The sequence below is a fragment of the Balearica regulorum genome, chromosome 1 (assembly GCF_011004875.1).
Source record: "Balearica regulorum gibbericeps isolate bBalReg1 chromosome 1, bBalReg1.pri, whole genome shotgun sequence".
In the NCBI taxonomy this organism is placed as follows: Eukaryota; Metazoa; Chordata; class Aves; order Gruiformes; family Gruidae; genus Balearica; species Balearica regulorum.
This window is the reverse complement of record NC_046184.1, coordinates 40,181,253-40,207,892: the sequence shown is the minus strand read 5'-3', so window position 1 is coordinate 40,207,892 and position 26,640 is coordinate 40,181,253. Positions and strand designations below refer to the sequence as shown.

The following is a 26,640-nucleotide window of genomic DNA, read 5'->3' as shown; positions in this document are numbered from 1 at the left end:
AGTTCAAAATAAGAAAGGAAGCTATTGAGATATACTTCCTGATGCTTCCTGGCTCTCTGGCTAGCTGTGGTGGCTGTCTAGTTTATTACATGGCTGTTACTACAGAATAAGTGTAAGGTCTGCTTGACCTCATTGCTTCTCCTCATCCTAAGGATGTTCTACATATAGTGATATTCATCCCCTTTTTTTCAGTACCAGCCCCAGTTGTTGGTCTCAAGGCATCCAACCGAAACATGACAGACAGTCTGTGGTTCACCTGGGGTCCAGCAGCAGGAGATGTTGACTTCTATGAGCTGAATCTTTATAACCCAAATGGGACACAGAAAGAAACATGGCATAGGAAAGACCTGAAAGAGTGGCATTTCCAGGGGCTCGTTCCTGGCAGAAAGTACACTCTGGTTGTGGTGACCCACAGCGGTGACCTGACGAACGCAGCAAACGCTGAAGGAAGAACAGGTAAAAAACACAAATGCTTTGGGATTTTTGTTTAGTCCCATCTGTCAGAATTCACATTAGTTCACAACTATGCAACAGGCTTATTCTGAGGGAGGATTTATTATAAGAGTCACTGAAGGTGTAAAGGTAAAGGATGTCCTTAAGGGTATTAAACCAATGGAGTGTGATTTTGTTCAGCACCGTTTTTCTTTCAAAGGCTCAGGACTATGTAATGTCTGTGAAAGTCACCACCATCAGCACAGATGCAGTAACTGGCTGTGTACATGGGATAATGTAAACCACTTTGTGATGCATGAAGAAAATAATGAATGCTTCATCTTATTTGTCTTGTGTAAAAATTTGTTAAGAATCTCTTTTTTTTTTTCCTCTTCTTTTCCCCTTCTTTGTGTGTAGCACCCAGCCCTCCTAACACTGTATCATTTACTGATGTTGCAAACACTTCTTTATCAATCACTTGGCTGGGTCCTCCAGACTGGACAGACTATGACGATTTTGAGCTGCAATGGCTTCCAAAGGATCCCCTCACAGTATTCAATCCCTACAGCAGCAGCAAATCAAAAGTACGCATCATCTATGGCCTGCGACCAGGAAGACTCTATGAGTTCAGTGTCAGAACAGTCAGTGGCGACAGCTGGAAGACATACAGTCAGTCACAGTCTGCAAATGTGAGAACAAGTAAGTAACAGTTTCCATTGCACCCTAGTGCTCAGCTGGAGAAGATGCAAAACTGTTAAAACTTACCAATTCCTTTTGCAGTCAGTAATTTCCATTAATAAATTCATGAATGACTGACAGTGAATTCAGCTAGACTCTAAGCCCTTGCTGTGTGCAAGGTCAACTGTTTAAAGATTGAAAATGGCCATGCATTTGCAATCTTCACATCCAGAGTGGGGCTGTCTGGTTGCTGAGCCTGAGTCGATCAGTTTCAGGGGCAGAATAAAGCTGAATATCCAAACTTCTCTGACAGTAGGATATTGAAATAATCAAAATGTTTCTGAACAGACAGGAAGGACGAAGGAAACCCTGCTGTACTGGATTTGAAACTGGAATCAGTGTTTCACTGTTCTGCGTTTCTGTCCATGCCTGTGGATCTACGTAATTTCTAGCTGTCTCTATCAACCTCAGTAGCAGGCTGATTTGAAAAAGTGACCTGGAACGGTAAAAATAACTGACCCTTGTCAAACCTTCATGTCACTTGGGGTGGGATTCAGCTCCAAATTGTCACCTATGTTTAGTAAGCTGAATAGCTCTTTAGACTTCATTCAGCATATTAATTAAAACAAGAGCATAGCTACCTCTTTCACCTGTATTTAATCACACAAATCTAGATGTCTGCCATCTGAAAGTGAAATCCCATCCTTTTTACATGTCGCATTTTATAAATGGTGCTCCAGTGTTACATGGATAAAGCATACTTCTGTGGTATGCTCTAGTAATATGGACATACCACATGCTACCCAGGAAAACAGATCAGTCTTGAGATGATAGTATCAGTATTGACTAATACTGTTGACTACATGTAACCTCCAAATAAGTTGTAACAGAGTTCCAGCAATCCATTGATTTTCAGTGTTGCTGTTCTCATTAAGACTTCAGCAAGTAGTTTTGTTTGCTTGTCTTCACAAGTAATTACCGAAGCTTCACAACCTGATGAGGCTGATGTCACTAGTTCCAGTTTCAGTTGGCTAAAATGAGTTAGACAGCCTTGCCTGATAATCAGGCAGCACACATTTGCAGGAGAGGTGGGAATTCTGGCTCCCAGCCTCCTGCTCTGTTCAAATGGTTGATGCAGAATCTAGGGGCCATAGGGTGAGCAGAGAGTGTATGATGCCTGTCCCCTTTCCCCCTGAGCTTCAACTTCTCAACATTCCTCTAGAACCAGACAAGATACAAAGTCTTCATTGTCGGCCCCAGACCTCTACTGCCATTGCGTGTTCCTGGACTCCTCCTGATTCTGACTTTGATGGGTATAGCGTCGAATGCAAAAAAATGGACACTCGCGAAGTGGAATTTTCTAAAAGGATAGAAAAAGACAAATCTGTGCTTAATATCATGACCCTCGTTCCCCACAAGAGATACCTGGTGTCCATCAAGGTGCATTCTGCAGACATGACGAGTGAAGTAGTTGAAGACAGCACCATCACAATGATCGACCGTAAGTGGAATTCAGAGTTGCTGTGAAGGAAAGCAGTGAGCAGCAATAAGCAATTGTTTGTGTTGGTTAGACAGCAAAAGGAGTTCTGAACTCTAAATTGCCAATGTGTGGCATTCCTAATCTGGTGGCCAGAATAGAGTGAACCTGTCCTTTGGTGCCTGTTGTGACAGACAATGCAGGATTTTAACTATACTGCCTCTCATTGCATTGCCAGACCTGCTTATTTGGCTCATTCACGAAATATATATAGCCTGAGAAACATGAAAAATTATCCTGTCACTCTGATGTTCAGCACCAAAGATGTCCTCATCATCACGCACCTTTAATTGTCTTCATGGTTGCTGCTTGGCTTCCTGTGCCTGGCTGTTTCCCTTCACGGATGGTAGCCATCCTCAGCACAAATATCCATCAGCAAGGATGTTGGATTTTGGCGCTGGGTCCTCTTTGGGCTCTCTATACACTCTTCTGAGATGTTACTTGACAAAATCACCTGTAGGAGTTATTCCTAAGGGAGGACCACAAATTTCCATAGCATGTGCTTTGAAATAGCTTCTTCAATTTCTCCACCCATAGGCTGCTGAGTGGAGGGTAGCGGTAGCATCTGCTGGTGCCTCTGCACTGCCAGGCATCACTGTGGTCAACAGCCTGCCATTGCTGGCCCTAGAGCTGCTCCAGTTTTTGCAGTACCCCTGGATTCAGTGCCACAGCACAACGCAGAGGCCTGAACCACTCCAGGGCTAAACTTCTCAAAAATGACAGGATGGCCAGGAGGCCTATATTCAGGGATGTCTCTATTGCAGCTTATTAAAGCCACATTTGTGTGGAATGCTTGATCATAAAAATTATGTTTGGTTTGGGAGCTAGTGAGCTAAGCTACAGAGTTCAGTCACCAACCCACCTTCTCCCTTCCCCCATCAACTGCCTTTTAATTGCAACCATGTCATCTCCTTCCCCGACCACAAAGGATGCTACAAATTCAGATGTAGTAAGAGCTAGCTACTCATGTCACAAGAAGTGAGACTGAGTCCTGTTTGAAGGTTAGCTGTTTCACATTTGTTCTCACTTGTTTTAAATGCTGCTGCTTTCCCAGGTTAACAGCGGAGGCCCTACCTCAAGAGAACACAAAAAATTGCAGCTGGGCTTTGTAGATCTAAGAGGTTTAGCTAAACAACATATAAATGTGTGAATTACTGGGGTTTTTTGCAATCTAAAACCTTTTGAAGTTTAGACACCTGCTTACATATTTGATATGTTTCCAATGCATGCGGTATAGTTTCAGTAATAAAAGTTTCTAAAAGATTCAGCAATGTAGATCCTTAAAATCCCCACTTTTGCTGCACTGGTCCTCTGAAGGTTTTTCCCTACATACTTCACTTTCCAGTTTACTTCTGCAGTGTCACTGTTCAAGGTGTAGCTTTCCGTCATACGAAGAACATTTCCTATGGAAATTCTGCAGTTAGTCTGGAAAATGGTACTGTGTAGTTGAATGCTGTGTCTGGCTGACTCAGGGCTGTTCCTCTGGAAAAGGAAACAGAAGTTTAGATGCTTAAAATAGGTAACTTCCTGTAGTGAGTGTGTTAAGTGGCCTCCAAATACCTGGCTTAAACTTGTATCATTTTTAGCAGCTACAATTTCTGATTTCATAGATTTAGCAAGACTTTAATGCATTTCCCTGTGGGCTTCTGCAGGAATTCCTACTGAGCAGCTGTCACTGTTATTATGGTTAACTCACTGCTGGCTTCTTTCATCCTTTGGCAGTTTCCCTGTGGGAGGTGAAGACGCTTTCTTGATTGCGAAGAGAATAGTATCAGACACTTGGGTCCAGTCAGCTGATCTTTATTACGAATTGCATTTCCCTTACTAGATCTAGCTTACAGCAAATACATAGATAATGCTTTCTTTCTTTTTTTCTCTTTTTTTTTTAATTACTCAGGTCCCCCTCAGCCACCTCCAGACATACGAGTGAACAAAAAAGAGGTGCTGATTACCAAATCCTCCATCAACTTTACTTTTAACTGCAGCTGGTTTAGTGATACTAATGGAGCTGTGAAGTACTTTACTGTGGTTGTACGAGAGGCTGATGGTAAGTGTCATCATTTAATACCATTCTCTCTATAGCCTATAGGAGTAACATGGGGAAGTACACCCCCATCACTACACAGCAAAGGAGCTTCTCCTCATCTAGTGGCTGAGTCTCACAGAGGTTTTGGATCTCTACCTGCTCCCTAGCCTGGGGACTTAGGAACTCAGTCTTGTCCTCAAAAGTTCAGTAGTAACTGCCAAGCTCAGCCAGAAGTAGTAGTTAGCTTCTGTGCACTAGGTTATGCCCTCGTGTATGTTCAGGAATTTCCACAGTAAGAGACTTACGTCGGATGCCATTGGCAGTGAACACAGAAGAAACTGCCTTGCTGTGCACGGATCTCAAAGTAGTTTAATTGTTAGGTGGGAACAGTAAGTCAACTCTTTGGGAGAACCTCAGTAAGCCATGCTGAGAAGTAACATCTCCCAGGTGGTGTTTGCTTACTGAAGAAAATAACTTTGCATTCAGCACTGTAAAACAGAACAGAAATTGCCCTTGTAGCGTGCATGTAAACCTCCATTTCTGCAGTTGACCTATATGTGACAAAACAGATGAATGTCTCAACAATTAATAACTTGTTTTTAGAAGTGGCTTCATTTCCTGGCATGCCAGGACATATTTTGTGACCCCTGAGAAAGTTTCTTAATCTCTCTGTCCATCAGCTCTTAGGAAAAAAAGCAGAAATAATATTTCCACTATCTACTCTGTCATGTTTGTGCAGACTATAAAGCTCTTTGAGAAAGGGACTACTCATTGCCGTGGCTTTGCCTACCTGAGTCTTTTACACATTATTGTGAGTTTCCATTCAGCGGACTCCTGTCATTTCCTATTGCAGCTTTTGTGTCTATACAGGAGACTTGTCAGCACGTGGATTTTTTTTACCTGCTTTTTGAAATAGCTGGTGGTAGGATCCAGGATTCTGGATCACAGAGATTCCCACCAACAGCACGGGAAAAAATGTCATAGCATTGAATTCAACCCATGCATGCCTATTGCAGCATTGTATCTGGAAAAGTTACGCTGAGGTCTTGTGAGGAAATCTGTCTGAAGTTCCCCAGAAAAATAATAGCAAGATTGGTACTAGAAACAAGCTACCCTCACCATTGTAGCTTTGTATTAACAAGGTAGGCTGCGCAGCCTCCAAGAAATGCTAGAAAGTTGGATAAGAACATGTCTGTCAACAGCTTGAGGCTATAAACTGCATCACAGTAATGGCTGTGGTATGTAAACTTTCTGTCTTTCTCTGCACATGATGTAGGTAGTGAAGGACCAAAGCCTGATGAGCAGCACCCATTACCTTCCTACCTGGAATACAAACACAACGACTCTATACGTATCTACCAGACAAATTATTTTGCCAGTAGATGTGCTGAAAACCCTGACAGCGACTATAAAAGTTTTGACATTAAGCTTGGAGGAGAAATGGAAAATCTGGGAGGAAGGTGTGATCCAGATCAGCAAAAATTCTGCGATGGACCTCTAAAGCCTCGAACTGCTTATAGGTTAGATTTATATTGGTATATATGGGTGCTCTGTCACATTATTAGGCATGGTGCTGTCTGAAGGCCTGATACACTTAAGCTTCTGTAGATTAATAACTGGGTTGTACAATGTTCTTTGTGTTTCACTGTGAGTTTATAGAAGCTTTATCCACACCCCCATTCCATAGGTATGAACCAGCCCTTCACTAGCATGGGAATGATACAATGAATTATACACAAAACTCAGTGCAGTGAATAGGCTTATTTATTTCTCTCAACGTGATGAGGAGCTCTCCTATAGCTGCTAAATCTTTCTTTGGAAAGACTTAAGACCATTAGCTAGTAAGTCAGAAGACTCCTTAACAGAAGGCAAGGATGTTTCACTCGGTCTGTTTGGCACCGCTACCCTACACCAGTTCTTTGGAACAAGCTAGAAAAACCTGGAGGTTATTCTAACCTGTGGCACCATCCCCCAGGCTCCAGAGCTAGGCCTCGGTTAGCTGTAGAGTGGGAAGAGGGCAACTGCCAAGACCAGGCTCAGCAGTTACGCAGGCTGTGAGACCAAACCTGAGCTCCAGTGCAGCTCAGTCGTGCCCCACCCACAGGCAAACACTCTCCCAAGAGGTCTACAAGCTGCCCACTGGACAGCCACATGGACAGAAGGCACATGCCAGGCAGTGCACATCATGCCTCTCAGCTTCTTTGGCATCTCAAGACAGTGCTACCCTACCACAGTCCACTCTCATTAGGACACGTTTCCCAAAAACTCAGTCTGGGAAATACCCGTGTTACCAGGAGAACCAAGAGAATTGAACATTTCTCCATTAGCACAGCCCCGTCCGACCATGTGGAGGGAAAGTATCTCTCCACTGAGAAGCATTTCTGAGTCCTCTTCCCACTGCAGCTTCTGCTAGTCCTGCGTTCAGGCATGGTCAGGCTGTGTGTGCCAGCAGCCAGAGCCCCGTCCATTATCAGGGTACCTCAGAGCCCTCCACCTGTGCTAGCTGGCTCTCCCAGCTGGAGTAATTAACTTGGGCACCTGCATTAAGAACTGTCTGTAGACAATGGAAAGGCTTTAGTTATCTCTAAGGGGCAAATGAGTTCTTACTTTCCTGCTGTTGATTCTGAATATCTGATAAGCTCTAACTATAACGGTACTACGTTTTAGGATCAGCATACGGGCTTTTACCCAACTCTTCAGTGAAGACCCAAAGGAACTTCCTAAACCACTCTTTGCAGACACCTTCTTCTCTTTACCGATCACTACAGAGGCAGGTTAGTTTCAGACTTGTTTTTCAATGACTGTAGCATGTGATTGTATATTGTGCCTCAGAACGCTGTGGTATCTAGAACTGTTTGCAAGGAGTGGAACAAAACCAGATTCCTGTGCATGTCCTGAAGGCTGCTCTGAAAGGAGGCTGGAGCCACGGCTTATCCAGCATTAGTTTGAAAACTCAGAGGACTGCTTGATGGAGCTGCTGACAGTAGAGCAAAGGGTGAACACTCAGTGGAGCCATCACCAAAAAAACCTTGAAAGTCCAAGAGAACCAAAATCCCATATAATGGGGCTGTGCTTTCTTTTGCTGTAGTTGGGAGTGAAAGATTTTGTGTCAAAAAATGAGGACAGAAAATCAAGGCCAGGTTTTAGCTAAGTGTTTAAATGCCTTACATTTCCTTGTATTTAACCATTTTCTTCAGCTGATAATAACATATCCCCTGAAAGTTATTGATTCTTGAATTCTTCATATCTTTTCCTCAAGATACATAAATACACTGTTTTGTTTCTAGAGCCTCTGTTTGGAGTTATTGAAGGTGTGAGTGCTGGCTTGTTTCTGATTGTGATGTTAGTGGCTGTTACTGCTTTATTTGTCTGCAGACAAAAAGTTAGGTAAGTTGAGTCCCTTTATAAGTCTCTGTTAGTGAAGTCAAGTCAAATTATATTCGTTTAAGCAATACAGTATTTAAAGCGTAACTGTAAAATTGGAGGAATGCACTGAACTATTCAACAGATAAAATATATGTCCCCCAACATCTGTACACACTAAATATAGAACTAATGACTTACATATTAAGAGATCGATATACTCTTGATTCAAATACCTACTGATGTTAGTCAGAATTATCTCATAGAGGATACTTGTAACTTTTAGTTTTCATTAGGAGTTTGAGTATTTCTGAAAAACAGGTTTATCATTCAAACTGAATATCTTCTGTCAAAAATGAAATGTTTGAAATTAATTTCATCTGCATTTTAGGTGGGAAGCTCTTGAAACTGTTCATTTAGACTTTATCATTTCAGTTCAAGAATCTTAAGGTGTGACGTTACCTTAGTGTCCAAAAGATCAGTTTAAACTTCACTTCTCATTTTTTTTGTTGATTATAGCTGTATATTTCACATTCTAAATGAATCTTAAATAGTGAATTTTAAGTATGTTTTTAAAAAGTTCAATAATCTGCTCAACTTTGAAAAAAGCTTTATCAATTTAAACCATTTAGCATGACTGAAAGAGATATGACATTATTGATCTGAAATTCCTTGTGGTTTCTGAAATAAAAAAAAATTTCAATATTTCCATTACATGGGAGACTCTGAAAATCTGAAATTCAGTTCTTTTACTGATACAAGATTAGGTCTATTTTGTTTTGAATTTTCTTTTCAGATACCAGAATTTCACATTGAAAAAAACCTGTTTTCTGACTAGTTGTAGCTTTTAACCAGAATGGATTTACCCTTTAGCAATGCTGTTCTTAGGCTCTAGGAACAAATTCAGTGTATTCCTCTATTTGCAATCCAAAAAAAAAAAGAGTCATAAATCATTAGCAATAGTAAATAAAGTCTGCTTTTGCATGTATAGACTTGTGCACTCCTAATCGTCTCAGTACATAGTGATATATAGTATAGAGCATGAATGGAGTGCAGATTGATGTGTTGTCCACCTTGCACATCTCATTGCATTTTTTTAGTATAGATAAACTGCAGATAGAATGTGGTTTCTTGTGAGTTATGTAGCCAGCACGACTGCCAAGTACTGGTATGGTTTTCCCTTATCATACGTAAAGAGAAAGTGTTCTCTAAGGGAGCTGTGTTGAAGGAGGAGATGGCAGTGAAAGAACAAAAGGCAACACTAACTGTGTGGAGTCAATATCACTTCTGTGGCTTTCCCAAAGCCCACTGTGGTGCTGCCACTTACTCCTGGGCATGTCCTAGAAGCCTGAAAATCTACCTACGTATTCCTCTCTACATATAGAGATTCAACCAATTTAGGGCCCATCTTAACACAGGACACCCTCCTTAATGACAGGCTGGGCGGTGCGTGTTTCAGAGCAAGAAAAAAGTCGTCTTGCCTGTGCACATGCATACACTCCATGTCACTATCACCAAACTAAAATAAAATAAAACTCTGTGCCACAGCTAAGAGCAATATCACATGATCAGAGCCACAAATCAAAACAGACTTTCTCAAATTCCTTTTTTCCAACTTAATAAAGTAAGTTATATTATTGGTAGCTTTTATCAGTATCGGAACATAATGGTAAAACAGCATACCTTCCTTTTTATTCTAGCAATGGCCACGAAAGACCTACAGCAAGGCTGAGCATTCGCAGGGACAGGCCACTGTCAGTCCATCTGAACTTGGGGCAAAAAGGGTAAAATCAAAAGTTTTATTCCTAAGAGTACTATTTTAACATGGCATCATGGATGAACAGTCACGTCTGGTCACTAACTGATAATGTGTTTCTTTTTCTTTTTGAAATAATTTCTAGGAACCGGAAAACTTCCAGGTAAAAAGAAAAAAATTAATACCTAAAAAAGCTTCTTGATAACCAACTGGATAAATTATGATTGTGATTCATCCTGTGATTTTCTTCCTCCTGTTGAATATTTTAGTCCGATCAAAGTCAGTCATTTTGAAGCACACTTCACCAAACTTCAAGCAGACTCCAACTACCTCCTGTCCAAGGAATACGAGGTAGGATCCTAATCTAGGCAAAGGACTTGTGTTATGAAGGGGCAAGCTGGCTGAATCAATGGGTTAATGCATTAGAAAGGCCTGCATTTGTTTGTCTTATTCACACACATCCAAACAAGTTTGAGAGTCTCACCTGAACTCCACTCGTCCTAATGCAGAAGCCAGCTCTTCATTTGGCATTGCATCTTCTTGGTAGCCCCTGCCTGATGCCTGTCTGGCTGAGGTCAGGAGCATTCATTTGTGTTGCACATCTGTGTGATAAAGCATGGAAAGCACCTGCCAGCTATGTGCTTGCTTTAAACTAGTATGATTAGCTATTTAATTTCAGTTTGTTCTTTTAAAAAAACACCCATTCTCTGTCCATGGCCTTTGAGAGCTGATAAGCATTGTGTCCCCCTGTGTTGTCACATTATTTAATTATTTTCACATCACATTTTATTCCTACTTTTTTTTTTGCAGGACTTAAAAGATGTGGGTCGAAACCAGACATGTGACATAGCACTTCTGCCAGAGAACAGAGGGAAAAATCGATACAATAATATATTGCCCTGTGAGTTTTAGGTTTGGTTGTGTAATATTACATCACAACAGCTATTTTTCATTCTTTTCAGCAAGCCTAGTGAAAAAGAGAGTGCAGCCAATCCCTTCCCTCCTTCCTGTCAGAGATGAAATACCTCTGCCAGCTCAGGTTCTGGTGCTTGGAGGCAGATGATGTATGGCCCTGAATGGTTTCACACAGACCAGTAATTTCATTTCACACTAGAGATGTAATGACTAGCATTCAGTCTGGAGAGAAAAAGCTCCAGCTATTATGGGTGTTCAGTCACTGCTGATAACAAGGATAGTAGAAATAACAGTAGGGTTGTTTACATATAGGGTGTCATCCATTCAGTGCTTTTTGACAACCTTACCAAATCTTTCTTCTTCAGAGGACACAGCAAACCAACTATACAATGTAGAGCTAGTGTGTTTCTGTGTGGTAAGACACACATGTTGAGGTTAGCTCTGTTCTCCTGAGGCAAGACCTGTCATTGAGAATTTCCCCCTTTAATCTCCTATCTGCTAGTTTTGGAGGTAACACATGCTGTGCATCGAGGAGGAACACCACATGGCTCACTGCTCCACATGCTGCCCTGCTGCTGGATGGGGTCTGTGCTTGGAGCACAGCCTCACAGCATCTCCTGTGTTCTGCCTGCCATGCCAGGCTGGGGAGCACGCCCACAACGTACAAGCAATGACACCTGACCGAGATCCAACATGACATTATCTCACAAATCAGTGACCCGATGGCTTAGGCTCTCTGTACCTCTCTCTAGTACTGGAGATGCCACTGGTCCCGGGGAAGATGGTTGGCCTGCTTGCCCATGTTAGCTCAGGAGCTGTGCAGGCCACTGAAGCACTACTGCGTTTTCAATGGCAGCGCTGGACACTGCTCTCTAGTACAGCACTCTGCTGTCAGGATCAAAGGAGGATGCTGTTGTGGCTCTTTTGTTGCCATAACAAATCCTATGCCACTCAGCAGAGGAATTTTTGGATATTCACTGCTTCCTTCTCACTGATCCATCTCCTAGTCTTTGGAACACTCCACAGCACTTGTGCATGAAAGAGGCAGTACAAATATAAACAGTTATTCCTCTAAATTAACCCTGCATATAAAATCCTTGTAATAATGCTGCCAGTCCTTTCACAAATGCATTTCTGTAAATGGGAGAGGGACTGAAAATCAAGACCTAGCCATAAGCCTCTTGTAATCAATTTCTTCCTAGACGATACATCAAGAGTGAAGCTTTCCAATGTGGACGATGACCCTTGCTCAGACTACATTAATGCAAGCTACATACCGGTAAGTGACTCAAGGATGGTATTTTACAGTCCTCCCTCCAGTGATAATTTGTCCTTCATCTAAAACTGAATATAAAGCTGGATGCTTAAGGTTCCCCTCCCCCTTCATTTATTCATTTGAGCTAAAAGTCTGAGAACTCATTTTGTGGGTGTGCTGAAAGGCTGTGTCTGACTTCCATTAAGTTAACTGTGAGTGATTTAGCCAGCACTTAAGAACACTTTTGGATTGCTATAGTTATATAAGATAGCAAGTCTAATTGTCCAAGGACACATTTTTAAAGGTCACTGATTTTATACAGTGTCCACAACAACTGTAGCTGTCACTGCAGGTGGCATCCTCATTGTGGAGCTGTAGCTCATCCTGACAGTGTTGGCATCTTGCAGGATGGTGAAACTGGCCGAGATCAAAATAATGCCCTTTGCCAGAGAGTTGTGATTGATAATAGCAGTGGCTTTAGCAATCCAGATTTCAAGCCAGAACTCAGCTAACTTATTAAAAACAGTAAATAAAACAAAAACCCCTAGTAGTTCCAAAATTGCTTGAGACTGTGCTGAACACAATAAAACAATGAAAAGCTTTGACTGCCACAAAAGGAACAGTATTTAGATACACTGCTGCAGTCTTTTCCTTCTCTCAGCTCCAGCCAACCTTCTGCTTCCAGGTCCAAGGCAACAATTTAGCTCTCAAAACTATTGTCCCAGCAAGGGCATTGTTGCTGCAGAGCCCTGGCTGCAACCCCATGGCTTGCACAGTTGCTAGAAGATCTTTTTTTCTGCCTTTATGGAAACTAATGGAGTTCTTTTTACTTGCAGGGCAATAATTTCCGCAGGGAATACATAGCGACTCAGGGCCCTTTGCCTGGTACCAAAGATGAGTTCTGGAAGATGGCATGGGAACAAAATGTTCATAATATTGTTATGGTAACCCAGTGTGTTGAGAAGGGCCGGGTGAGCAGTTACTTTTCTTTATTGTTAATGACTGTTTTAACATCTACCAAAAGTTTATGCTTATTATTTGGATCACACTAAGGCTGAAGGCCCCAGTCAAGGAGATAGACAATAAGAGATAAGAGGCATAATCTAAACACTGGAGACAGATTAAGGTTGTAAAGTGAGGATGCAGTGACCATCCCAAGATCATGCAGTATGTCAAGGCTAAAGTTAGGAACAGAGCTCAGTGTTTCTGGTCTCTAATCCAGCACTTTGCTCACTAGTACTAATATTATCCTCCTAAGCATGCAGAAGGACAACCATCAGCAAAAAATACCTGTTTATCACATCAACTCCAATAACTACTACTTTAAATATAAGCTCTAGAGAACAATTGTTGATCATTAAATACATGGAATTCTCTCTAATGCATAAGCCCTGATGTAGCAAGCAAAGAGACCACTCACGCACTTAACAGTCTTACTGAGTGCAAGTGTAGGTAGGTTATTTAGCTGTCTCAGCAATCTGCCTCCCCAAGTATGACCACATCCTGCACCCTTTGTAAGGCAGGGACTAGATCTGTAAAAAGCAGCTTGAAGTAGTGATCATCAAGTGGCACATATGGGGATATTTCCTTTCAGTTTACCTTTTTTTCTTAAGGAGATAGCAAAAGCAGATGCAGGACAGGCAGCCACCTGTCTCCTTCTGCACCTCACTGTCTCTGAGTGGGACTCCACTGTTGTATCTCAGCAAGAGGTGGGGAAGTAGGCAGCAGAGGCCTAGCTGTCATCCAAGCAGAGCTCTGAGAAAAGTTGGTGCAGAAAATGTTGTGGCATCCAGAAGAGGGCATCAGTGAAGTGATTCCCATTCCCCCCATCACAAACATCTATGATAAGAACTTCCACTTCCCAGCCCCATCCTAGCCCGTTCCCATCCCCGGCCCCGTTTGTTGAGCTGACATGGCAGGGGGTGGCAGCTCTCTCTGAATTCAGCCACTGCCGTTATTCCTTCATCCGCAGGCATAGGAGGTGTGAAGTCTGCTGCCGCCAATGCTGGGTGGAGGCATTGTTTACAGCTGTTATTGACACTAAATTTAACTTTTTCTGTGTCCCTGCAGGTGAAGTGTGATCACTACTGGCCTCTTGACCAGGATTCCTTGTACTATGGAGACCTGATTGTTGAGATGCTGTCTGAGTCGGTGCTCCCAGAATGGACAATACGAGAGTTTAAAATCTGCAGTGTATGTTTGTGTTCATCTTTTTTTTTCTTTTTAATTAATTGACTTAAAAACAACTGCAAGGCTATATTAGAAAGTTTTCTTCTACTGTAGCACACTTGTATTATGCCCCGCTCATCTCTGATGGCAGCTGTAGCATTTGCTCTGAAGGTGCATGTTGTGTGTGTCCCCTCCTCTCTCGTCTGGTGTGATGACCCACACTTTTGTATCCCGACAGGAAGAGCAGCTTGACTCAACGAGGCTCATTCGTCACTTCCACTACACTGTCTGGCCAGATCATGGTGTGCCAGAGACCACCCAGTCCCTGATCCAGTTTGTCAGAACTGTAAGGGATTATATCAACAGGACCCCAGACACAGGACCAACTATCGTGCACTGCAGGTATGTACAGCAGGAAAAGGTCAGCAGCACAGAGCCTTTGTGTGTACCCTTGGGAAGATCCCAAATGTTCATCCCTGTTAGGCCATGGACAGTCACAGAACCTGAGAGATAGCTGATAGATAAGCTTCCATATACATCAGAGCAGCATTCTCACAACCTCACCCTGGAAATGACCCAAAAATGATTCTTAGGGAACCACCGTGTCTCTGTGGGACCACTGGACAGCACTAAAGGTATCAGCAGGTCCCACTGTTCACGTCCTTTTGCATTCTTGAATTGCCTGTGTGCTGCTGTTGTGGCCCAACATCTCAATCGGCAAAGGGTGTTCTGAAAAGGTAAGATACACCTAGGGGTGAATCTGGCTATGTGTGGATGTTGAGACTAGCTGGCAGATCCATCCTTTCCCCAATTCTGACTGACACTCCCTCTGCTTACTGCCTTCTCATGCTCTTCTGCTGTTGTACCACCTATGGCAGCCATAGGGCTGCAGTTTTTCCTCTGCTCCATGATCCACCCCTACGCATGTAAAAAGGCAAAACTGGACTGCCTGGTCTGTGATCCACTGGCCAGCTGCAGCAGAATATAGGGTTGCAGAGTGAGAGAGAGGGTGCAGTGTGGTGCTGTGTGTATCTTCTGGTAAAGCCATATGCTCACTGGTACTACCTCAATGTAGTATCTGACCTTTCCACCCATTATATGGGCTGAGGCATGTGTCTGTCTGTACATCACGTGCTGCAACATGTCAGATGTCTGCTGTATTGCAGGCAGGTCAGCTTCCCTTCTTCCCTGCCTCCTGTCTCCAAACCCCATCACCCAGCATCTCAGCTACTGGGGTCTCCGGGATACTTTGCCTTACATTGCTCTTCCCTAAGGCACAAGCCAACTTACCTTTTAGAATCAAGCCTACTGGTTCATCCCTGGAGAGAAGAGGTTTAAAAGTTACAGTCAGGTGCAGTCTCTCAGTGTATCTCAATGACTGAGTTAATCCAAAGCAGAATGCAGTACGGGCAGTAGCAGAGATACTTCGACCATCGCTATCCTTTCTTCCTTCCTAAACAAATTCCACTATGAAGTGTTTAAAGTCCCAGAGATGCCATTTGAACAATGAGCTTCTCACCCTGGAGACATGAACTTTACAAAAGTGTCACGTGAAGATAGTGAATGCTTTGATCCATCTCCTTTTAAATCTTTTGGGTTGTTTCCTTTTCCAGTGCTGGTGTTGGCAGGACTGGCACATTCATTGCACTGGACCGAATTCTGCAGCAGCTGGATTCAAAGGACACTGTCGACATTTATGCAGCAGTACATGATCTAAGACTTCACCGGGTTCACATGGTTCAGACAGAGGTAAGTTTTGGATAGCCTACAATACAGCCACACCAGCTGTCATCAGTCTCTCGTCTTAAAGGCTCTCAAAGCACTTCACACTTACTTAGTTACTGTGAAATACTAGTTAGATATATTTCAGCTCTGTGCGGATTTCTAGTTCAGGATTGTTTCCATTGGCTCTGATACAACGAGTCCAAACCAGAACAAGTGGTAGCTATGCTTCGTATAGATTTCCCCTATAGGCGCTGGCCCTCAATCACCCCAGCAGTGTTATGCAGCAAACGTTTAACAGCACATTGTTGTGTTAGTGCGGTGTCCAGTAAATGAGCTTTGAGCAGAGAACAGTCCTTCAGGCGTGGGTTTGGCAGACAAGCCTAAACTAGACAGATAGGTCGACATAATAGGGAAAAGGAATGGAGGGCAGAGAAAATTAGATGTACATAATTTTAAAACTCTAAGCACTGTGACCTTGTGGCTTTGCAGTTCATTTTTTATTGAGCTGCTCTGTCCATTTTCATTAATGTTATTGGAAAGTTAATCAGCATTCTCCTAACATACTATGCAAAAGCAAGTACATTTATTCTCGAAGTGCAGAAAAACTAGATGTTTGGGATTTCTTTCTGCGCTTTTAAAACTGCAAGAAAATCACTTTACACTAATAGCAGCTAAACACTTAGGAGCTGATTTAATAAAGGCGAGTTGTGAAGTCAGTCTTTACATTTTCTCTGTGAACTGTTAATAGAGGAATCAGAACAAGTTTGATGGGTCTGCCTGTAGCTTGATACTAATGGAGCTCTTTGTTGCAATTTGGAAATTAAAATACCAGTGAGAGCACTTCCTGATAGATGTAAAATTCACACATGAGTATAAAGAGAGGCTCAACTGGGAATGCAAAAGAGAGATTTCCTGGAACTATCTTAATCACAGAAGACCTCCTGTTGGAGGGGAGACAGATTCTCAGGCTGGTCTGGGTGTCCTCAGAGGCAGATCCATCTCACCTTCTACATTCCCATCAGCCATAGTCAGCAAAGGCAGACAGGCATCTCAGGAGGGTGGCTCTTTTTCCATAGCTGGGAAAATGAGGTAACGAGGTGACGAGGAAAAAAGAGCCTAAATTTGACACCAGGCTTATAGACAGCTAAAGGTGGTGTTATGAAACCCACCTTTGGCATGAGCTTGACGTAACATCTAAGTCAAAAGGCAGCCAGACTTAAGCAAAATATCTACAGCAATAGTGAGGAGCATCCCACCTTCCCACTACCAGCACTACATGCACTTCTGCTGCAAACCAGCAGTGGCTCAAGTCTTACCCAGATCCTGGTTGTAACCAGGCCTGCCCTGGAAGAATTCACAAGCAGCATCCCAAAGACAGGTTGACAGGAAGCTTTTGCAGCTGACGACTACTCACCCCACTTGAGCTGCACCACGCTTGTAGACTGACCATGTAGCTGTGTCAGTGCACAGCCACTGAGCTGCTGTATTCTCAGCGAGTCTTACTAATCTGAGCTGTCACTTGCATCTGTATATGATTCCTGATTTGAAACTGTCTTTCATCAAGGTAGCGTGGAGCACAAGCAATATAATCTTTCATCCTTCTGCAAGAAAATTAAGTAAATTTATCCTGGAGTTCTATGATGATTCAAAGTTTGCAATGAACAGTGAATTAAGTAAATCTTATTATCTTTTAAGAAAAAATAAAGGAGGTGCAGAGAGGTGGAAGAAAAGATCTGCTCCACAAACTCCATTTGATGTGTGTGAAGACTCTAGTTCCTTGTGTTATCATTCACGTCTTGGCTTTCACAATCTGTTTAGGGGTTGACATAAAAGCTAGGTCCCCATCTGTTGGTGTGGTGGAAGCCAAATCCCACTGGGGAGCACAGGCCAGCAGATAGCAGTTTGCAATGAGATGCTCCAGCCAAAGGTCACAGCACCATCCTGCTCGACATTATGCAGTCACTGTAAAACAGCAGCAACAAAACACTGCCCCTGCTTCAGACTTGGCTGAAAGCTGTTTAAAACAAGAGACTGCAGCTGGAAACATGCAGGGGAGAGACAGAAAATTGTGTCCATCAGCTCACAAGGCCCAGCACAGCAGCTGTAACACCGGCAGAGAAGCTGTTCACCATTTCAGTCCCAAATGGTCTCTGCCAAAGGAAGTCTCTGTGCCCTGGCCAACTTTCCACCTAATTGGTGGGTGGGGTGCAGGATTCTGCTCCGCAGAGACAGCAGCCAGCATCTTCGCTTTACCAGAGCCAGAGCACAGAGAAAAAATCACAGAGCAATAGTTGAATTTCTTGTGAAAAATAAATAAAGACCATGTAGGGGGAGGAAATGCATATGCTTATTGGAGAAGTTATGTCTTTGAGATAAAGTAATATTAAAAAGGTACACGTTGATATATAAAGATGCTCAGCCTAATTTTGGGGTACCATGATACACTAATCAAAAAATGATAATAACCCATTTCATAAACCACAAAGACTAAAAAAGCATGGGCATTTAACTATCTCTTCTGTCAAGGTAGTTTGGTAAATAATAACTTGCTGACCCTCTCTGCTTTGGTTGTGAATGTCATCTTAGCTCCCTTCTATGAAAGACACTCTTCAGAAAAGACAGTCTGTCATTTGCCACATAGTCAGAAGCAATCTTATAAGATATATTGGATCAAAAAATACTGCTTTTGCCAGAAAATTTGGGTTCATCAAAGGGCTATGGAATATTTATATATTGTGATAAAATTCTGTGGAAAATATTTCTTTGCAGAAAAAAAAAAAAGTCTTCTGTGTGCTGCCCTGTACATATTAGTTCTGTTACACAGCCTTTATTGCAAAGCATTCAGAAGTAGTAGCTATCCAACACAGCATCATGTCAAATTACACCTTACAGTTGATAGAGCTTTCACTCATGGCATGATCCGTCAAAACACATTATGTTGACTTATGTTTTACTGGTAGCATTTCTATAAACAGGTGATCACAAAAGTTTACTATGTTACTAGCATGAAAAGCTGATTAATTCTAGAAGTATATTTTCATTTTTAACACCAGTCCTGATTTTGTGTGAGGGAGTTAACCTGTAATGATTTGTCACCATACAGAAAATTAAATTACAAATTTTCCCGGAGTGACTTAAAAAAAAATTCTTTTGCAGTGTCAATATGTGTATCTGCATCAATGTGTGAGAGATGTGCTAAGAGCCAGGAAACTTCGCAGTGAACAAGAAAATCCCTTGTTTCCAATATATGAAAATGTGAATCCAGAATATCACAGAGGTAAGTGCAAGTTTATCAACTTGTAAAATGTTTCAAATGTAATAGCTCATTGACAATGTAGTTGAGGGAGGATAGTTGTGCTATCCCTTTCTTCTCTTCCTGGACTTTCATTTCTTCACTTCTGTGCTCTTGTCACTCTGCAATTGCATCTTTATTTCCTTCATTAGTACTCATTATAGTATCTCTTCCTGCTCCTACCTTAGCTTCGTGCTCTCCCTGTCTCACACTTCATGACTCCTGTGCTGTTGGGGGAACTGAACCCCTTCCCTATCATGATACTGGCTTCCTCCTTTACCTCACCAGTGTTTACACCATGCACTTTCAAGTACATTGAGGCCACTGGCTGGGCTCACTGGGCTCTTCTGTCGTTCATGGAGTTCAATTTCTGTCCTGAATTGCCCGCATTTGCTGTTGACCATGTAGGCAGCCTCAGGAGACTTCCCATCTGCCTTGGCTGGATAATGTACATGTCCGAGGACGTGCTCTTTCTTCCCCAACTCTCCATCCTTGTAGGCTTTTTTTCCTAGTCTGTATACAGTCCCTTGACGATGAGAATTGCAGGAGTAGCAAACTTGGCACTAGCACTGCCCTTCACCTCGTGTTCTCATGGCTGGAGGACACTGGAGGACCAGTCTGGAGAAGCTGTAAGCAGAGGTGGCCTGTGTAGAGACTTGGTAGAGCTGATCCTAAGGGCTGTAGAAGTTTTCGGAGCCTGACAGCAGGATCTCAGTAGCAAATCAAATTTGGACTTTAGGAATTGAGGCTATGTGATGAGAGATCAAAATAATTTTCTTGACCTAGCCCATAGAAATCAGAGTTGTCATCAACAGGTAGAGCAGGCTTTGAGGAGACCAAGGACTGAAATAACCAGGGTTCCACATGTTGGGAGTGCTAGGAAAAGCAGAGGTAGGATCTGCTCTTTAGCTGTCACATCCGTCACCAGCCAGCACTGCTGCCACACAGCCACCTTTCAGAGCACTGTGGTCAGCTGGCAGAGTTGGATGTGAAGCCACCTGGGTTGTTTTATTTTGTCTAATCTCAGTTTTCCTTGCTTTCAGATGCAGTTTATTCAAGGCACTAATAATGTTACAGACAACTGCTTTTGTGACCACGTTTGTTAACTAGGGGTTTTGTCTGGGTTTTTTTTTTATGTATGTATTTCATGCACTAGAAAGGTACCAGACCTTTCTATTGACACTGTGTATAATTTATTGGTCTGGTGATTTTTTAAAAAAGATATATAATTTAAATGTAATAGATATTAATGTATATAATTGTATTTTGGCATTATGTAAATATGTATTTTTTCTGTACTGTTTATATTAATGTTATGCTTCAGATAATACTATTATTTTTCTTATCAGTTTTTATGAACTGTTCTACATAAACTATTTTAAATTGTATGGCTAACAGGACTGCTGCATTTGGGGCAGATTATGTATTGGCATGTAACACACCGAAAAATCCTACAAGGAGAACCTCTTTTTTTTTTTTTTTAACTAGTTCAGTGTTTGCGAGATGAAATAAGCTACTATTAAGCAAGGGAATGGTAGTCCTGTATAGGAATTACAATGCTACTCTACACTTTAAACTTACTGCTTGTCATCTGACAAAAATGAGTATAACCCATAACACAATGACATACCTTTTACAGAACTCATTAACAGCCAAACAAAACAGGATCCACCTCACTAGAAGCAACTATTTCAGTCTAATGTGACATAGTAGAAAAATATCAAACAACACACGCTGCAGTGAAGTCTAGCAGACCTTTCCCCCCTGCCCAACGTGCTTTGAGGGGAGATAGGTCACATTCTGGTTTCTTTACACTGGTTTAAGGGAGCAGAATCAGACCACAGCCTGTGTCTGTGCATTTTTACTTGCATACTGTTGTAATGAGAAAGGTGTTCAAGGAAACACCTCAGACATTCATGTTAACAAATCTGTAAGGATGTGAAGTTTGTCAACTTCTCTAGCTCATTAAATACAACACTGTACCATGACAGCTTAAAAAGTAGAGAGATTATAAACGTTTTGAAATAAAGAGATAAAGGTATATATCCCACTGTTTACACAACTGGCTTCGGCCTTAAGCTGCTTGCAGCATAGCTGCCTTGGCCCAAGTAGGTCTTCTTCAAATGCCACTTGCTTTCACAAAGGGAAAAGCGTGGCCCCAGCATCTCCACATAGAAAGACTCCTCCACTTGGATGGAGGCTCATCGGTAAACCAGGGGATGTAGGCTGGCAGGGCTGCGCTAATCATTGGCTGACTCAAAGCATTTAGTGATTAGCAAGAAGTGCAATCGAAGAGCACTCCCCAAGTATCCTGCCCAGCCAAGCGGATTAGGCACATCCTCTCTCCTCAGTAAAGAGGCTTCTCATTCAAGGGACTGATTTGAACACTCTGTTCATCTGTGCTTTGCCTTTATAAAATGCTCTTCAAACAAATAGAGAAGAGGCAGCACACAGTTCTCCATCACAAAAAGAAGGAAGGGCTTGATAGTTCTCCTTTTATAACCCACATTTTAGCTAGAGAAAACATAGCCTGCTACTGAAGACAAGTGCCTAAATTCCACTTTTATTTTGGAGAGGAATAAATATTTCTGAAGGCCTCCAGAAAACCAGCCAATACACCTAAGTGCCTAACTGAGGAACTGCTGTGGCCCTGAGCCAAGACTACTGTGATTTCACCATGATTTATTGGAGCCACACTCTCCTTGCAGTAGGAACACCTGCCTGACGATGGCTTAAGAAGCTTGCAAGGCAGCTCTGACATAGTTTTCTTAAATCATTCCAAAGCAGAACCAGCAGGACTATGCACAGCTGTGTCACTCTGGTTTTCCTAGAGAGTAGGAAGCAGCTTGATAGTCCTTCTTCCTTCTTACTCCATCTGGACTCTCACCCTGTCTTGACCAAATATCCTCGGATGCCTCAGAAGCCACCCTTCATATCAGCTTTCACAGCTGCTCAGAACATGTAAGCTTGGCTAACTTTTTAGGTGTCTGCATGAAAATACTGCGCATTCCTCTTGCACATCCTCTTTTGCCCCACACAAACGTCAAGATTCACCATCCTTAGTGGGATCTGAAGAAGAAAGGAAGAGCTGTTTTCACAGAGGGAAATCTAAGCAAAGCCACAAAGAAATGTGCAAATTTTCTGCAGGCCCCTTTTTTCTCTGTTTCCTTTGCTAGATAGACTGTAGGTTAGCAAGCAAGGACAAACAAGCATGGCAGCTTTTTAGATCAATCATTGACCTTGCTAATAACAGCTGAACTTAGGGCATCATGGAAATTGCCGTTGTATTACGTGCTCTGCATTTAGCCTTTTCTTTTTGCAGCGGTAGCTGAGGAACGAAGATTGCCACGTTAGTTACCAGCAGTACAATTACACTGTGAAGACGTACCAAATGTACCCTATAAATTATCTCACACTACATATCACTGTGTCATTTTTTATGCTGAGGGAAATGGAACTCACTCAATAATATATGATCTGAGGGCAAACATGTGATTGTATACTATGTATGCATGTTGTTCATCGTTTTCAGAAAGACACACATCTTTCTGCTCTTTAACATTATTTGTCAGCTCTTTCCTCAGCACCTACAGAGTTCACCAATCTGCACCCAAAATGACGATGTCATAGCAGACAGCTATTTACATCTTTTCTCTCAGCTAATAATTGACACAGTTCATAAGCCTCTTCCCCCTCATCACTTAATAACATGACAGATGACCTTAAACACTCTGGCACAATGTTCTTGAGCAGCTTTACATCTCTGCCTAGACAGGTCACGCGTGAGACTGTACACACACATTATTGCTCTGGTTCTGCTTTCTAGCCAATTCTGGTCATATGAAACCAGTGTAAATCCACCAAGAATAAGTAAAAAGTATCTATGTAGCATTTTGTTAATAAGACACTTACTTCTCAGTACAATTAATTATATTTACTGTGCCTCTAAGCTGAATAACAGGACCAATGGGAAGTTGTTAATGTAACGAGAATGGACTTGTACCGAGCAAAGACAGCTCTTAAGGAAAAAGACGTCCTTCGCTGAAGAGGATGTTTCTCTTTTGAATGTCCACAAATGGTGTTCAGAATTCCCTTCTTGACATTTCCCAATAATAATGTTATAAAGCAAGGCTAGTGTTGTCGCTGATCCATAAGCTAAGATTTGCACACTTGGAGCCCAGTCCTGTGAATCTCTGCATTGTCCACAAAGCTACCTGAGTACTTCCATGAAAGTCAACTGGAATGCTTGCCTCAAGAATGCCATTCTGCTTCTGAAGCACTTGCAGGGTTGGGCTTTTAGGTTAATTCAAAATTTTGTATTGAAAGTTATTTAATAATGAAAAAATTGTAATAAATGTTTTTTTTTAATCTGTGCAATACAATTACAAGATCCACTACCGATTGTAGGAAAAAAAAAAAAAGATTTTGCATAGCTGGAGTTGATAAATGATATTTTTTGTTACTAGTGGAACATAAAAGTGGGTGAGAGAAATAGACATACTGTGAAGATGTCATAAAAGTGCAACTTTATACATTTTTCTCTGCTGCTATAGTTATTTATACAGCTTATATACGTGCCTAAAATTGCCAAAAATATTATTTTATGCCATGATATGCTATGAATTTCCTTTCAGTTGTAGAACAGAGAAAAGAAAATGTGTGAGCTTTAAGTTTATATTATGTATCGTATACAATTATTTACACTTTGACTTTGAAAGCAAAAAGTTAAATACTAGACAGATAGGAGTATATGAGCGCTTAGCCGTGCTCCTCAGCCTGGGAGTTAATATATGGGGCAGAGGGATGAGAAAAATAACCATCTAATCACTATATTAGCATCTCCTCCCGGGGCCACAGATCGGAGAAGTGCATCTGACGTTCAGAGATACAGCCTGCTGCAGCAGCGGCTTCACTACCAAGGAGTGGCATGGCAGGTGCTTACATTTGTTCAGACTTCTTTCAGTACTTCAGACATGCAGTTTGTGTGAATAAAATGCAATATAGAACAACCACTACTCCCCTGACGGCCCTGTCACAGACGTTTCAGCTCCGGAGCCGTGAGCTCTGGGACCTGTAGTCCCAGGAGGCTGCAACTTTGAATAGAAGACGAGCGTGCAGCTCAGTACTTGGGCAGCTCACTGTGGACCCTGTGCCCTCTGCTGTCCCTCAGGCTGACAAAGTCAAACTCCTGACCTGTTGGTAGCACCACCATGGCCAAAGCAAACTGATCTGATACCGGTGACCTCGCAGAGCAACAGCTAGTTCAGACTCAGATTTGGTTTTTAAGACTGGCAGGAAATACTGGAGACTAGGGACTAGCTAAATTTAGCAGCTACTGTGGAATTTCGGCACACACAGTTTCAGTGATGCTGGTAGATTGATATGTGTGATGATTTCGTTGGTTTTGGGTTATTTAAAAGCTATAGAAATACTGTAAGTAACGTTAAGTAGCTAAATATATATTGCTCTACAGCAGGGCGGTATCTTATAGTGAAAAACCCCACGACTTTTAAATGTGGCTAGCCATAAATACTTTGCCAGTGCCTGGAGTAAAGTGGCTGAAAAACATCTTCAGCACATATTCCATTCTCATATGCTATATAATTACTTATATTTGTGTTCCTAACAAACACTGGGTGAACACAGAATTGTGCCACTATTGTCAATTTAATTTATGCATTTCTTAAGTATATTTTTATATTTTTAGCTACAGTCAACAAATCAAATATATTTGAGTGTATTTTACACATTTTTATAAATAGTTCATGAATAAAACATTCATTTTAAAAAAAATTGCATCTTCATCTTCTGTTTAACTGCCTTTGCATTATGGATTTTGTTGTCCTGCTGCTCAGAGAAAAGGTCATATAAGTGAGTTTGATTTCAAGTGAGACAGTCTTCAGAGAACATTAAATTCATCAGCAGCCTCAGCCTGTTGGGAAAGGGGGCTCTGCTGTTGCCTGCTGGCCGGATTAGTGCCCGTGCAGAAAGATAACGTCATTCCCTTCGGCTCCCCGGTTCTCTGCCCTCCTCCTTTAATAAACCAAATACTGTCTGGGTTACGTAATGGGTATTTGAAACAACAGTGCATCCTCAACTCAAGTGCCTGTTATTTCAGAGACATTTCACCAGGCCGTTGCACCAATTAACACCGCGCTGGAGATCCATCACTGCCTACCACCCGAAGATACGAACTGTGCTTTTGAACAAATACATTTTTTTCCCCTCTCACTCTCCACAATGCTTAAAACCCATTAGAATTCTTGTGTGTTCCGGGTGCTTGGTAGTAGTGTGCTTATTGCCAACACTCCGTGCCTCGGTTATTCCTTATTTGTCATCAGAAGTGTTCAGGATAAGCTAATCCTGTTAATTTAAAAGAAAGAATGGTTTATTAGCTTATATTTTGTACTGTGAGCTATTTGCTGAGGGGCTAGGTACTGAAGGCTGAGGGAGGAGTTGGATTTTCTCTTTGTGATGTAAAAGCTTACCTCTGAGCCACACTCTGTCCTGAAGCCAACACAAAAGAGCAGTAATAAAGATAAAATGATGTACAATTAATATCTCCACACAGGAGAAACATGTCCAGCATTGCAGACAAGAAGAAATACAAATGTCTTTACAAGGTACAGCAAGGAAACGGAAACACAGAGGGTCTCTTCTAGTTTGGCAAGAACACAGTGGTTGGTTCCTGTTAAAATATTGCCAGAATCAAGTTTTTAACTTGTTATTTTTACAAAATGGACCCAATTTTTACCTGGGCTTCACACCTGCGAGCTGGCTGTTTCGTCTGGTAAGTCATTTCCTGTACCAGTGCTAGATAATAATTTCCTTGTTCTGCTAGTGCCAGCCTTTGCTATCAGCTGGATTCTTAAGCCCCGGAAATAGCTGCTGGTGTCAGACGTCTTATGGCAGGCACGACGTGGCGATACCGATATGTCAGCAAATACCACAAATGAAAAGTTTGAGTGTTACTAACAAAGCCTCTGCACATCACTCAGGTACAATACCAGTCCTGACCTGTTCAAAAACTGCCAGCAGCAACAAAAGAAGAAAAAAAAAAAAAAGTAAACCAGTATACCAATTAATTTCTGGAAAATGACGTTTTGGAGGAGTTGCAAAAGCCAGACCTGCTCTTCCTGTTCTCGGGATCAGTGATGCGTGGGGCTGGGGGACATGCTCTGCAGCAGCTGCCGACAGGCCATGCATGGCCGCCCGATTGCCGGGAGAGAGGCGGCAGTGATGCCGTGGTCACTGCATGGTGGCTGGGCTGTATCAATCTCTGAGCCCCTGATGGCCGCCCCTTTGAATTGATCTGCTGGTTTCCATCACACAGCGGCTGTAGGGTGCCATCTCTGCTTGCTGGGCATGCAGCCATGTGGGGCGCGCACGTCCAGGAGTGTGCAGGGCAGAGCAGGACCCAGCAGTGTTAGCAGGTGAGGATCTTCAGGCACAAACAACCCTGGGGTCTTCATCGCTGCTTGTGTGTGCAGGA

The 26,640-nt window shown here is 42.3% G+C and overlaps 1 protein-coding gene across 3 annotated transcripts in view; it reads left to right on the top strand.

The window, feature by feature from the left end:
• The window catches only part of PTPRB (protein tyrosine phosphatase receptor type B), a 69,611-nt gene extending 44,680 nt beyond the window's left edge, over positions 1-24,931 (top strand). For 2 of the 3 annotated variants that reach the window (XM_075746707.1, XM_075746718.1), the window contains 18 exons: positions 193-456; positions 850-1,131; positions 2,333-2,611; positions 4,545-4,694; positions 5,950-6,193; positions 7,341-7,447; positions 7,961-8,060; positions 9,737-9,820; positions 9,938-9,955; positions 10,062-10,143; positions 10,603-10,693; positions 11,910-11,986; positions 12,799-12,933; positions 14,033-14,155; positions 14,370-14,533; positions 15,745-15,880; positions 19,013-19,133; positions 20,192-24,931. In XM_075746707.1, the coding sequence (XP_075602822.1) occupies positions 193-456; positions 850-1,131; positions 2,333-2,611; positions 4,545-4,694; positions 5,950-6,193; positions 7,341-7,447; positions 7,961-8,060; positions 9,737-9,820; positions 9,938-9,955; positions 10,062-10,143; positions 10,603-10,693; positions 11,910-11,986; positions 12,799-12,933; positions 14,033-14,155; positions 14,370-14,533; positions 15,745-15,880; positions 19,013-19,133; positions 20,192-20,214 (2,480 nt within the window). In that variant the 3' untranslated portion in view covers positions 20,215-24,931. Of the gene's footprint in view, positions 1-192; positions 457-849; positions 1,132-2,332; positions 2,612-4,544; positions 4,695-5,949; positions 6,194-7,340; positions 7,448-7,960; positions 8,061-9,736; positions 9,821-9,937; positions 10,144-10,602; positions 10,694-11,909; positions 11,987-12,798; positions 12,934-14,032; positions 14,156-14,369; positions 14,534-15,744; positions 15,881-19,012; positions 19,134-20,191 lie in introns of those variants that run through there. The other variant, XM_075746700.1, reaches the window with a different exon arrangement.
• Positions 24,932-26,640: the final 1,709 nt, after the last annotated feature.